The following is a 14,539-nucleotide window of genomic DNA, read 5'->3' as shown; positions in this document are numbered from 1 at the left end:
GTGAGGAACGCAGCTGGAGACAGTCAGAAGCCAAGTAGTGAAGTTCTGTCCTCGGTTTTTGTACCCTCTAAATCCCACTCAGTCCAGTGTTTAAATTTATTCTCATAGGTAGAAAATAATCTTTCTTTTGGTCACAAGAACCCAGTGGGTAAATGTAAGAGTGTGGGAACACTAATCCCTTTTTAATAATTCTGTGTCTTAGCTAATGGCGACACGTGGCTTTTCTGTAGGTGATTTGTGTGGGTCAGATTGTCTGCACGGTGGCTGCTGACACCTATGCTCATGCAAGAGAGGCGGCTGAGAAAGTGAAGATCACTTATGAAGACATAGAACCACGGATTATCACCATCGAGGTAGTCAGGCCACTTCATGTCTTCTAGAATGACTAGGGCCGTATACTCCCGGCAGAACACAACTGGTGGAGTCATCAAACAGTAACATCCGGGCTCCATCTATACCCTGCTCGGTGTTATCTGTAGTTTCAGAGTGAAGGCTCTGGCAATCTGCACCTTGAGACATAATACTGAGAATTTCCCTGCCTGGATTTCCCCTTCATTTCTGTGACCACTACTTCTCCCAATGCCCCTTGCCAGGGCAGGTCCTCAGAATACAAGTAAGTAACCCCAAAGCAATGTCCTTATGGCCTCCCTGTAAAACTAGTCAGTGGGAAAACCCAGAGCACTGGGAAACAGTACATGTTGTTAACATGTACTGAATTACAGTCTGGGTCCTCTGTCTCCTGCACACTTCCTCCAAGCTCTGGAGACAGAAAACCCAGGTTTGAATTCTGACTCCATCTTTTAGAGGCCTGTCAATAGCAATGAAAGTTTGGGCAAGTCCTTAAATTCCTATTACTTTCTCAACTGTAGAATGGCAACTATGAAAGCACCTACATAAAATATCATTGTGAGGGTTAGATGAGAAAACCCAAGTAAAATGCTTAGAACAGCACCAGGGAGACATGGAATGCATGCATCTTTGTTATTATTTTTGTTTTAGTTGTTGTTAGTGGAGACATAGTGCTTTGTAGCCCGTGTTTAGCAAAGCGCTGAACTCACGGTCCACCTTATTAAATGTGTGTGATGGAGAGAGAGATGAAGATGTGGGTACATGAGCAGTATGAAACCCAGCCAGGTAGGCTGCAGTCTTCAATATCCTCTGATTCTCCTCTGTTCTTCCCAAGAGTTGCCAAGTTCAGGTCTTTCCCAGTTATCTTTTAAATAAATGCCTTTAAGTCTGCCCCTTTCTTTCCAATCTCAGTTTCTTGTACTCCATTTCAACCTACCTAACCACCACATTAACTCTTCTAAGCCTCCATGTTCACCAGGTCACTTTTCTTATATAATCATGTCTCCTTCAATAAGGTTCTCAGCATAGAACTCAAGGTCTTTCATAGTCCAACCTCATTGCCCCCTTTGAAGCTCATCCAGCTCCTTCCTGATAGAAAAACTGCTCCCCAGCCCGCCTGACCTTGTTCTCTTTTTGGCCCCTCAGCTTGTTTTCAACCTCAAACTATTGCTTTGAGGTGCCCTTGACTTCAAATGATTTCCCCTCCTGTCTCTAACTGTCCTAATTCCATGCAATTCAGCACCTAATTTAGGTCACCTAGACAAGACCATTTCTGATCATTTGCACCTCCACCAGCCTCCTCCTGGGACTCTCTCTACCCTCTTATCCCATCCCCCACGCACACCACAAAGTTGGCACCTGTATACCCTCCTGCCTCAGGTCACCCCTCAACAATCTAGAGGGGGGAAACAATCTATGCTTGTTTCCCCCTCAGCTCTTCCTCAGAGCCTTGAACAAAACTGAGTCACCAGTGCCTGTAGTCCATCATATCCCAGTGTGGCTCTCCACACTGCTCAGATTGTCTGTTGTGTTGTGTAAATATCTGAAAAAGCAAGAGCATAGCCGTTTGATGGGGGATGACTGACTTATTAGGATGTGAAAAAACAAAACTTTTATTGTTTTGGTTTATTGGTTTTTCTCTTGCAGCAAGCGCTAGAGCACAATTCATTTCTTTCCGTTGAAAAGAAAGTGGAGCAAGGAAATGTAGAGCAAGCCTTTAAATACGTTGATCAAATCCTTGAAGGTAAGTGGTCTTGGGCCAGAGAAGTAACTCCTCTGAAGTTGAAGGCTCTAGGTTTAGTCATCTGGTTTGAGAAATACTGAAACTCCGAGGCAGAGCTCTCAACCCTAGTGTGATTATTTAAATCAAAATTAAAATACACAAATAGTAAGTTTACAGTTTGATGAAATTTTATGTATCAGTCCAAGTCTATGTAAACACTACCCACATCAAGAAACAGAACACTTCCAGGATGCCTGGCTGGCTCTGTTGGAGAGCATGCAACTCTTGATCTTGGGGCTGTGAGGTCGAACCCCATGTTGGGTATAGAGATTATTTAAAATAAAATCTTTAGAAATATATATATAGAACACTTCCAGCAGTCCAGAAAGCTTCCTCTTGCCCTCTCTCAATCAATAGTTCTCCCAAAGGTCTTTATCACTACAGAAAAGTTTTACCTCTTTTGAACTTCATACAAATTGTTGCATAGATCAGTAGTTCTTTTTCATTGTTTAGGAGTATTCCATTGTATAAATAATTCCACAATTTATTTATCCATTCTACCATTGATAGACTATTTAGCTATTTTCAACTTGATGTTATGAGTAAAGTTTCTATAATATTGCACATATCTTTTGGTGAACATAAGCAATCATTTCCATTGAAATATACCCATGAATAGAATTCCTAAATAATAGTGTTTTTATGTATTTACCTTTAGTAGTTAATGTCAAACATTTAAAAAAAATTTGTTCCAGTTTGTACTCCTATTAACAATTATGAGAGTTCCATTGTTATGTTGTTGTCATTAGTCTTTTTAGTTTTATCTAATCTGGTGGAGTAATATCTCATTGTAGTTTCCATTGAATTTCTTTGATGACTAATGATATTGAATCCTTTTCATATGTGTATTGGCCCTTTTTAGATCCTCTCTTGTGTAATATTTGGTCAAATCTTTTGCCTGTTTTTAAATTAATTAAAAGTGGTAATTATAATAATATATTGCTATAATTATTATATAACTACTTATCTAATAATTACTTGATTTTCTTATAAATTCATATAAGTTTTCTATGTTTTTGGTATAAGTTCTTTGTTGATTGTAAGTATTGCACGTATCTTCTCCCAGGCTGTGGGTTGTGTGTTCACTGTCCTCATTATTCTTTATCATGAACAAAAGTTCTTGATTTTAATGAAGAACAACTTGACAGTCTTTTCTTTATGATGCCCAGTGTTGTTGAGCTGTCTTACTTGCTGAAACTCTACTGTAAGTCTTGAAATCTGAAAGTATAGAGTCCTTTTGTTAATTCTTTCTCAATATGACCTTAGCTATAATAGGTTCTTTGCATTTCCATGTACATTTATTGTCAGCTCATCAATTTTCACTAAAAATAACTTCCTGGGATTTTGGTTGGAATTGCATAGAAACAATATGAATTTAGAGACTGAAAATATTAATAGTATTAAGTTCCAATCTATGAGCAAGATAGATACTGCCTTTTACTTGGGTTTTCTTTAATTTCTCTCAGTAACTATAGAGATTTTGCATATCCTTCTCAATATTTATATCTAGTATTTGGTGTTTTGTGATGCTGTTAAAAATGATATTTATTTTTATTTCATTTTCTATTTGTGTCTAATATATAAAAACACAATTACCTTTTATTTAACTTCTTAATTTTTTATTTAAATTCAATTAGCCAACGCATATTGAATCATTAGTTTCAGATGTATTGTTCAGTAATTCATCAGTTGAATCTAAAACCCAGTGCTCATCACATCACGTGCCCTCTGCCACAATTAGCTTTTATATCTTGATCTTATATCTAAGAACTTTACTAAATTCACTTACTATTTTAAAAGTCTTGTAGATTCTCTTGAATTTTCTATATATACAAACATATCACGACAATTTTATTTATCTTTTCCAGTCTTGACACTATAATTTGTTGGTTTACTTGTTTGTCTGCTTTGACTTACTGAACTGGCAAAGACCTAGTTAGTATGACTTTTTTTAGTTTTTATTATTTATTTATTTGAGAGAGAGAAAGAGAGCGAGCACAAGCAGGGGGAGTAGCAGAGGGAAGCAGCCCCACCCCTCACCCCCCTGCTTGCTGATTTGAGAGCCTGTTGCTGGACTCAATCCCAGGATCCTGGGATCATGACCTGAGCTGAAGACAAACACTCAACTGACTGAGCCACCCAGGCACCTTGATATTTTTTAAATACCAATGCTCAGATCCCACCCCATACCAATGAAATCAGAACTTTGAGTACAGGGTGAGAGCACCAGTATTTATCTAAAAGCTCCCCAGATGATCCTAAAGTGTATCCAGGATTGAGAAGCACAGTTCTTTAAAGAGAATTACTTCCAGTCTTGGGTAAGAGAAGATAGTAATTTTCACAGAATCTATTACCCTCTTCTAGAGAGTTGGAACAGAGAGTTCTGTAAGCTTTTAATCTTTTATGAAAACCTGGAAGAGAGCTTTTTTTTTGGACCTTTTTGCATGACTCACATTTTGTTGTCCAAAGAAATAATTTCAAGAAATCCTCTGGCTCCTGGCAAAAATAAACTTCTCACTTATTTTAACAGCATAGGAATCTTTTGACCAATTTTTGTTGTTGTTGCTACTCTTAATTAAATTATAGTTGACATACATTTAAAGTAAAAATACTGAAGGATATAGTATTTTCTTTCACTTTAAAGTAAAAAATGTGCTCCAGGTGCCTGGGTGGCTCAGTGGTTTAAGCCTCTGCCTTCAGCTCAGGTCATGATCCCAGGGTCCTGGGATCGAGCCCTGCATCGGGCTCTCTGCTCAGCAGGGAACCTGCTTCTCCCCTCTCTCTGCCTGCCTCTGTGCCTGCTTGTGATCTCTCTCTATCAAATAAAGTAAAAATGTCCTCCAAATACTGAAACTAGGGCCAAATGCCTCTTCTGTTATAACCTAGAAAATGATAAGGGTACACTGAGCAAGCCAAAAATCTCAGTTAAACCAGCAGGAGCAGGCTGCCTGTTTTTAGGCTTTTAGGGAAAGAAACGACCTCAGCTCTGCCATTTTAAACTTTGTGTCCTTTCATGAACTATTGATCTTCTGTGACTCAATAATCCTGACATCACCAGACGGAGGTCCATATTGTTGCTTACCCTCCGCCCCTCCCTGTTTTACAGAGGAGGAAACGAGGGGTTCATAACTCATCCAAATTCACCAAAGAGAGGGTGGTGGTGCCTGAGTGTGTGGCCAGGTTCGTCTGTGGGCTCAAGTCCAGCACATCTCAGATCTCACCACCCCACTCGACAGATGAGGAAACTGAGGTCAGGAGAGAGGAAATGAATGACCCAGGGTCATAGAGCTGGTTGTGCACAACAAGTCTTAATTAGAAAAAAGGGGTTTAACCAAATGATATAAAGCCCAGCTTTCCATGAGCTAAAGCCACTCGCTACTCATAAACCAGATACCACAGAGAGCACCCAGCTTGGGACTTTCAGCTAAGCATTGTCCTGTGTTTATGCCTTACAGGTGAGGCCCATGTAGAAGGGCAGGAACATTTCTACATGGAGACGCAGACTATCCTGGCCATTCCAAAACAGGAAGATAAAGAAATGGTGCTATACCTTGGAACACAGTTTCCAAGCCATGTGCAGGTAACAGGATATTTTTGGAAAATGAGACTCCAGACGTGCTGTGCTGTAAGGCCTTGCAACCAGGCACTGTGCTCCAGCGGCCTTTGGATTCCTTCCTCTCCTGGGACTCAAACTCTCTGTATATTTGACATAAGCTACGGTCCAGAATGAAGAAAACAGGGCAAACATTTCCCTAAAAGGGCTGACTTTTCAAAGAGATATGAAAACTTTGTTACCTTCCAAAACATGGGCAAGATTTATCTTACCCTTATAACAATTGATAGTGTAAAAGCTAATGTCAGGGAGGTCAGAGCCTTAGTATTATATTTAAATTTCCTTTTGTGATTCATTCGTGTCACTTCTCTGTCTTAATGTTTGCATGTATTGGCAATGCAAGTTTAAAGCAATTGCATTTCCAATGCAGTAGTAGGTGATTTCCAGTCCTGTTCCAGTGGTTGAGATATAAGACATTGCTGCACCCAGGCAAGTAGAAGAAATCCTCTGACATTCTCCTCTTCTGAGATGTAGAGATATTGGTTCTAGAATAGTGTCTGGCACAGGGGGATACTTAAACAGTTATACTGGCAGGAGGATTAATAACAAGTGTTACTGAGGGGAAAATCTGAGGGCTTCCTGGTAAAGCAGAGTGAGTTAGTACCTTGGGATCTTGCGGGGGTGGATAGGCTCAGTGGGAAAAGGAAGTTGTTGTTCAAGACAAAATGAAAGTCTGAGGGGACTGATGTTGAGCTGGGGTGTGTCTGTGGCCTCCACAGTTGCAAGTTTTTAAGTGGACCACAGAGGAATGAGAAGTCATGGTTTTGCTCCTAAAAAAACTATGTGATCTCCCACAGGTTGCTGGGCACCAGTATCTTTTTCTATAAATTGAGGGAGGTGATAAATATTACTTCTGAGCTCTTTTGGCAGAGTATGCAGCTCTGGGCTCCAAATGGATAAAACATATGTCCTGGGTCACCATTGCTTTCTATCATCAATACCTTGTAACATACAATTAGTAACTTCATGAGGCATTTCCCAGGAGTAACAGGGTACAGGGTACTCACAGCCCACAGCCCAGAACCTGGGGCAGTATCTAAAGCAGGCCCAATAAAGAATTTGAATAGATAAAGAAAGTCTATGAATGACTAATAAGCACACGAAAAGATACTCACAGCATTGTCACTAGGGAAATGCACACCAAAACCACAGTGAGAAATCCACTCCACGTTGACTAGAATGGGTGTAATCAGAAGATGAAGATGTGCTCAATTGAAACCTTCATACATTGCTGATGGTGTGAAAAATGGCACAGCCTGGAAAATAACATGGCAGTTTCTAAGGATATTGAATATGGTGACTGCATAACCTAACAATTCCACAGTTAGGTATCTACCCGAGAGAACTGAAATTATCTGCCCATACAAAAATTTATACATGAGTGTTCATAGCAGCGTTATTTACAATTGCCAAAAGTGTAAACAATCAAATGCCCATCACTTGATGAATGGGGAAACAGAATATGGCATATCCATACGGTGGAATAATGTTCAGCCATAAAAAGGAATGAAGTACCGTCACATGCTACAACTGAACAGCATGCTTTCCAACAACCTTGAAAACATTATGCCCAGAGAAAGAAGCCAGTCCCAAAAGACCACATATTGCAGGTTTACGTTTATATGAAATGTTTCAAACAGGTAAATCTAGGGAGACAGAAAGCAGATGAGGAGTTGCCTAGTGCTGGGGGGCTGGAGGAACGTAAGGAGGGACTGCTCGGTAGCTCCAGCCTTTCCTTGGGGATGCTTAAATATTCTAAAATTGGATTATGGTGATGGCCACACGACTCTAAAGATTCTAAGTCCACGGAACTAAGTACGTTCTCAGTAAATGCACTCCTGACCAGTCTCAGTCGGTAAGAAGTATGCCTTTCCCAGAGGCTACCGGTTGAACTGTATGTGTCATACTTTATTTGCATGAGTATTTGTCATACAAAGTAGTTAGAGGCGTTTCTTCACCTAGGCAGAGGGGATGTACGCAGATGAGGGAATGAAATACCAAATTGCACTTTAATGTGGGAGGGAATGAAATACCAAATTGCACTTTAATGTGGCTTCTGGGACTTACCTCTTGCAGGAATTTGTGGCTGCGGCATTAAACGTCCCAAGGAATAGAATTGCCTGCCACATAAAAAGAGTCGGAGGAGGGTTTGGAGGAAAAGTGACCAAGCCTGCTCTGCTAGGAGCCATCAGTGCCGTGGCCGCCAACAAGTAAGAGTCGCGGTAGCCGCTAGTAATGCCAGCGGTCCCGACGGTGCAGAGACCATTGTGTCCTTCTGGCCCTGCACCCCAGCTTCCATCCCACAGGTCACAGCCCTTCATCTCCAAAGGTGGGGTTAACGTGTGGGTGAAGGAAGACTGGACCCAAGCCAGAGATCTCTGTTCTAGCCCTACTCTTGAACTGCCCATCACTCACAAAGTCACCTCGACAAGCCACCTCAATTTCATCACCCATAAACTGGGGAAAATCATGTCTACCTGTCTTGTAAGATTATTGTGTAAAATAGATGTAATCACTGTGTGTCTTGACTCAGACATAACCATGTATTACTTTCTTATTGACTTTAACTCTTTAAAATGTTTATGTTTTAAGTTATTAAAATAAATCAAGCTGAGGTTGTCTGAGTGGAAGAAAGGTCAGAACCCTAACCATCCGAGGGATTTGTTTTGTATGAAATAACCCAGGCTCTGCTGCTCCTGGGAATGTTCACTTCACCTCTGCATCTTCCAGATGGACTCACCAGACACAGGAATAGCCGTGACTTTTGTCAATGTTACAACTACTAAACCTCTAAATTTTCAAGACAAGCTTAACTTATGCTAGGCTACTACTGCAAAAAGAAAAACCGTGAACACCTTAGCTCATTGGCACTTTCTAAGAATAGAAAAGGCTATTTTATACGTATGGGTGTGCAGGCACTGGGGACATTCCTTCAGAAGCCAGAGGAGTCCTCGATGGACATTTTAGGAACAAGGAGCCTGGATGAAAAGGAGCCTGACAGAGCTAAAGAGAGCGTTGGTTCTCAACCTTTCCAGCCTCAATATCCCCCATGGCAGTCAGTTTAATGCCCTTTTAATATCCCAAAATAAATGAATAACAATATAACCTATTTATATATATAATTGCAACATAATCATACAATGCCTTAATTTTTTTTAATTTAAACTTTATTTTATTTTTTCAGTGTTCCAGGATTCATTGTTTATGCACCACGCCCAGTACCCCATTCAATACGTGCTCTCCCTAATATCCACCCCCAGGCTCACCCGGCTCCCCACCCCCCCCTCCCCTCTAAAACCCTCAGTTTGTTTCTAAGAGCCCACAGTCTCTCATGGTTTGTCTCCCCTTCCAATTTCCCCCAGCTCCCTTCTCCTTTCCTTCTCCCAATGTCCTCCATGTTATTCCTTATGCTCCACAAGAAAGTGAAACCTATGATAATCGACCCTCTCTGCCTGACTTATTTCACTCAGCATAATCTCCAGTCCCACCCACGTTGATATGAAAGTTGGGTATTCATCCTTTCTGATGGACTTACAATGCCTTAATGTTATAAAAAAAATAAATAAATAAAGGAAAGTAACTAATAACAAAATAATGTAGCATTTTGATAAATTCTCAGACACGACTAAACCAAGATAATAATAGTAATTGTGGGTTTTTTTATTTTAATATCCCCAGAACTTCTGAAATGTTGTTTAAAGCACATGACTTCCTCCACTGAAAACCACTAAGCCTGATTATCTCAAACCCCCTTCCCCATCTCTTTGTTTCTACAATTTATCAACCATCCATCATATTGACAGAGTCATTTCCTATAGGACTGGACGCCCAATCCGGTTTATTCTAGAGCGTGGTGACGACATGCTGATAACTGCTGGCCGCCACCCACTCCTCGGAAAATACAAAGTGAGTGAGATCAAAAAATTTTAGGAAACTGCCTAAAACATTGTTCAGTGATGACCAACCAACCGATAGGAAAGCCAATTACTAGATTCTAAACTGCTGGAGAGGATATGTGGATGCTGCCTACAACTGACCAGAACTTTCTGTTGGGATCCTAGTCAACTTTCTGAGGCATCCACCTCAGTGTCCTTCTGGTGACTGTCACATCAAACCATGTTCATAAGTTAGGTAGACTGACAACTGTGATCACATGTTTTTGTGTACTAACATGGTTGGATTGAGAAAGTGATTTTACTTATATCCCTTTGCAGATTGGATTCATGAACAATGGTGTGATCAAAGCTGCAGACGTTGAATATTATATCAATGGTGGATGCACTCCTGACGAGTCTGAGTCGGTAAGAAGTATGCCTTTCCCAGAGGCTACCGGTTGAACTGTATGTGTCATACTTTATTTGCATGAGTATTTGTCATACAAAGTAGATGAATTCTGTGTTCTAGTTAGAGATAAAATTTGGTTAGGTGGTTTTGAATATTTGATAGATGTGAAGTTTTATTTTGCTTTAATTCAGGTAATGGAGTACATTGTGCTGAAATCCGACAACGCATATCATATTCCTAATTTCCGGTGCCGGGGTAGGCCCTGCAAAACAAACTTGCCATCCAACACGGCCTTCCGAGGATACGGCTTCCCTGAGGCTGCAGTGGTAGCGGAAGCTTACGTAACCGCTGTGGCGTCTCGGTGTGACTTATCCCCTGAAGAGGTAACAAGTCAGAACGCCCTAAAGGAACAGCATTGGTTCACATATGTATGGAGAACCTGCATATGGCATTACATCAGCTTCTAAGTAGATTCTGAGAAATAAAGTACACCATCTGTGTATCAGTTCGCTTTGGGTATGTAGCAAGTCAACCACACAGCGTAATGGGCTGAAATAACAGAAAGTATTTCTTCTGGTTCTCAGGTCAGTTGGGTAGTTCTTCTGGTCTGAGCCAGCTCAACGGGAGTTTTATGGTCTAAGACCGCTTCATTTACATGACTGGTCACGGGGCTGATGAGGGGACATCTCAGCTGAGAAGGGTCATATCCGCTTCACAGAGTCTCATCCTCCAGCAGGCCAGCCCGAATTAGTCCGCATGATGGCGGTCACAGAGTCCCCAGGAGTGGCAGGAATGTGGCAAGCCTGCGAGTGTCTGCCTGTATGAATCTGTATCAGCCCATGGGCCAGAGCAAGTCATAGGGCCGATCCCGGAGTCCGGGTGACACCACCTAGAGCATGAATACAGAGAAGGAAGTGACTGCGTTTGTGTAGGCGTTCTACCACAGCTCCGGATTCTGAGGAGCTGATCTCAACGGTTCAGAATAAGAACGTGTTGTGTAGGGGAAGAATAATTCTGAGTGGGGAGTATTTTGTCTCACCACTAACACACTGGTGGCAAGGCTCACAGTAGTTGGGACCTGCTCTTTCTCAGGGTTGTGGTGATGTTAACTGAGATAAGACACTTGGCCTACAGCCTAGAGCAGGTGGAGTGCTTACCGGTATTTTCTGTTGTTATTGTGGTTGCTGTTGTTGTGATGTTATCCATGTACACTTGTACTTGCATATCTGCAGCCACTTAAATGGTTTCTTTTTGTAGAAAGACTTTCTTCCTATCAGGTATATCACAAAAACCCATGCTAAACTAATGGAATAAGCATATACCCATAAAATCCATTCTATTGTCTTTCAGGTTAAAGAAATAAACATGTATAAGAGAATTAGCAAAACAACCTACAAGCAGACATTTGATCCAGAGCCCTTGCGAAGATGCTGGAAAGAATGCCTGGAGAAATCTTCATTCTCTGCTAGGAAACTGGCTGCGGAGGAATTTAACAAAAAGAACTACTGGAAGAAGAGGGGGCTTGCCGTGATTCCCATGAAGTTTACTGTTGGGTTCCCTGTGGGCTACTACAGTCAGGTGAGTTTGAGAGAGATGTCTGTCTGCTCACCAGAAGCCCTTTTCCACGTGACTGGCTAGCTGAAAACGGCAATTTTGTGCAACAAGGGATTGGCCCCCTGTGGGCAGAAAGAAGAAACCAGGGCAGATTCCTACAGCAGGGAACAAAGTAGGTTTAGGCAAACACAGGACCACAGGAATCAGGGCAGATGGGGTGTGACACGGTACCAGGACTTAGAAAGTGATCAATGCAGAATCTAGCTCGAGGGGTCTGACCTAAGGCAGGGCCCCAAATATGAGCATTGGGGTGTGGGGTCTAATTTTAAATCCATGAGAGAACTGGGAGAAATAAGAGGATCTCTTTTTCTCTTTCCTAAATTCTCAGAACAGTGGGGTCATTTGAAGACAGAGCTTTCAAAAACACACTGAGAACAGTCAGAACTACCCCATTCACGCGGGGACTTGGAGTTACTCTGTGAAAGCTCGGTGACTGCTGTGCTTTGTTTTCGTTTAACCTTGAACAGTGTTTCATGGGGCTCTGCCTCTGATTCGGTCTTATTTTTTTTTGCTTCTATCCCCATCAGCCTCTGAAATGTCCCCTTAACAAAGCCATGCCAAGGGTGGAGTAGAGGCCCTGTTCGTGGAATGAATGTCTCTCACCAGATTGCCTTCCGGACACACCCTTCCTTGGCATCCACTAACAAGGCAGAAAGCAAAAGGAGAGGGTGGCTGGGGAAGGCCGGGAATACTGCACCTCTTGGAGCAGCTGCTGTCTTTCCCCCAGGGACGCTGCTCAAGCTAGAATAACACGCAAAACCCCCTTTAAAGGAAAAAATTTCTGTGGACTCTCAGTGATCATTTATATTATTTATTTTGTTGTTATTTGGCTGTGAGTAATCCCAAAACAAGGAATAAGCTTTTTATAGCCTTTATCAAATACAAACAAAATTGGAAATTAAATAAAAATAGTATTATGAATGCCAGTAAGATAATAGTAACATGAACTTACTGTGGTAGAATATGTGGCTTCTTTAAAACTAACTCCTCGCTCACAAAATGATGGTAGTTCCAGCTGCTGCTGCTGTACAAGGCAATTTGAAATATGTATCCTAAATGTCTATGTAAGGTGTGCTGACACCGTGCCACCTCTCATCTCTAACATGTCCCATGAGTTAAAGTAGTCCTACTTGGTGGTTGCACAGTCATCGACATAAAATGTAACACGCACTCTGAAAGCCTGTGGCCATACTCACTGTTACATGGCTATCCATTACTCTCGTTAGATTATCATAAAGTGAAAACACGAAGTTTAAAAGTTCTTGTAGAGAATTTGACAGTCCTGAGAATACAGTCTCAGACTTAGGAGACCGGCAGAGCTCAATTAGTTGACATTTTCAGTGCTCGGTGGTGGAGACACAGGCATGACCACAGGGGTCAGGTCCCAAGAGGGCACCTGTAGGATACTGAGCACATGCACCAGCCTGAGAGAGGAATTGCTCTAAAGAAAAATTCCAGCAACTTGCAAACCACCTAACACAGGCCAGCTTCCTCCCTCCTCCGGCCTGGTCGCTGGAGCCACTTGCACAGGCTGTGGATTCTTCCACTGAAACCGTCAGCCCCGGAGAAAGACAATAGCAGGGAGTTTGAAGGAGACAGCCTGGCATAGATGTGGAGGACATGGGGCTCAAGTTAGGAGTTGTGGGTGTCAGTCCTGACTTTGTCACAAACTAAGCACCTGGGTTTGGCCATTGCTTTCCTCCCCAGGCTTCTGTTCATTCCCCCCAGGGGCAAAGTGAAGAATTTGGATTCAATCAGTGGATCCCAGACCTGGCCAATCATCAAAATCACCTGGGAGCTTAAAAACATGGTTGCTTAGGCTCCACCTCCCAACTTCTTACAGAGTTGGAATTTCCAGAACGAGACCCATACCTTTTCCCTGCCGTGATCCTGAAGGTCAGCAGCATTTGGAAACCATTAAAACATCTCAAGGGTCTTCCAGCTCCTCTAGTACTCAAGGCCATTTGTGCCTGGAAATGTACCCATACAGGTTCTATTTGCTTTAAAATTAATTTCCATGTCCTGGAAAGAAGAAGAATGAACTATTGTGCAAGTTGGGGTCATGGAGTGACCTCAAAGCAATCCCACAAGGTCCCCAGAAGGCCAAAGACCGGTAGGAGGGGAGCTGTGCCACCGTTCCTACATGGACATGGATGGTTTTCCAGTCTGGGCTTTATTGACAGGGGTGGTCTATTGCCTCCTGTGAAGGCTTTCTTCTCCAGGATAACCAGTGAGAGATTGGCTCAATAAAGCAAAACCGTTCATCTGGCGACCTCAGCTAAATTCTCAGCAACATTGAGCCTCATCATTTTCCAAAATGATGTAACTATTTCCCCCAGGCTGCTGCTCTAGTCCACATCTATCTTGATGGCTCCGTCCTGGTGACTCATGGTGGCTGTGAAATGGGACAAGGCCTTCACACCAAAATTATTCAGGTAAGATAAGTGTCTGTCATCTCCACTGTGGCAAAGTATAGCGCCTTGCGGTCGGCTTAGCGGTTTTGTTCCTGTTGAGCAGGAGAAATACCATCCCGCTACATGTACAGCTCCACTGTAAGACTCGTCTTGGTTTCAGGAATGCAGACTGCAGGGGGTGAAGGAAGCACTTGCCAGAACTGAGGAGACACGGGATACTCTTCTTCCTGAACACAGAGAGTCGGGTCTTCTGAAAAATGCGATTCCAGTTTTCAAAGATAAAATACTTTTCAGCTTTGTGGCACCTGCTCAAAGCAGTGCTATGTTCATTCAGATCTTCAATTAAAAATGGATGTGTTTAAAAGGATGAGAAATTAGGTTCGTAGAATTTGCAATCTACTTAGGAACTCCACATGAATGGGTATTTCAGAAAGACGTGTTCCTAATACTTTGTTAAAGAGCAAGAGATTATTTGTAATGGGA

At 42.1% G+C, this 14,539-nt stretch overlaps 1 protein-coding gene across 2 annotated transcripts in view; it reads left to right on the top strand.

Annotated features, from left to right (window-relative positions):
* Positions 1-14,539, top strand: part of LOC309843415 (aldehyde oxidase 4-like) — a 56,987-nt gene that overhangs the window by 30,028 nt on the left and 12,420 nt on the right. For both annotated transcript variants that reach the window (XM_082688921.1, XM_082688920.1), the window contains 9 exons: positions 231-353; positions 1,996-2,092; positions 5,587-5,711; positions 7,821-7,954; positions 9,563-9,650; positions 9,959-10,045; positions 10,220-10,411; positions 11,379-11,606; positions 13,982-14,077. In XM_082688921.1, the coding sequence (XP_082545047.1) occupies positions 231-353; positions 1,996-2,092; positions 5,587-5,711; positions 7,821-7,954; positions 9,563-9,650; positions 9,959-10,045; positions 10,220-10,411; positions 11,379-11,606; positions 13,982-14,077 (1,170 nt within the window). The remainder of the gene's footprint in view (positions 1-230; positions 354-1,995; positions 2,093-5,586; positions 5,712-7,820; positions 7,955-9,562; positions 9,651-9,958; positions 10,046-10,219; positions 10,412-11,378; positions 11,607-13,981; positions 14,078-14,539) is intronic.

Source organism: Mustela nivalis (genome assembly GCF_964662115.1).
Source record: "Mustela nivalis genome assembly, chromosome: 11".
Classification (NCBI taxonomy): domain Eukaryota; kingdom Metazoa; phylum Chordata; class Mammalia; order Carnivora; family Mustelidae; genus Mustela; species Mustela nivalis.
The sequence above is the reverse complement of the archived record's forward strand: the minus strand, read 5'-3'. Positions and strand labels throughout refer to the sequence as shown.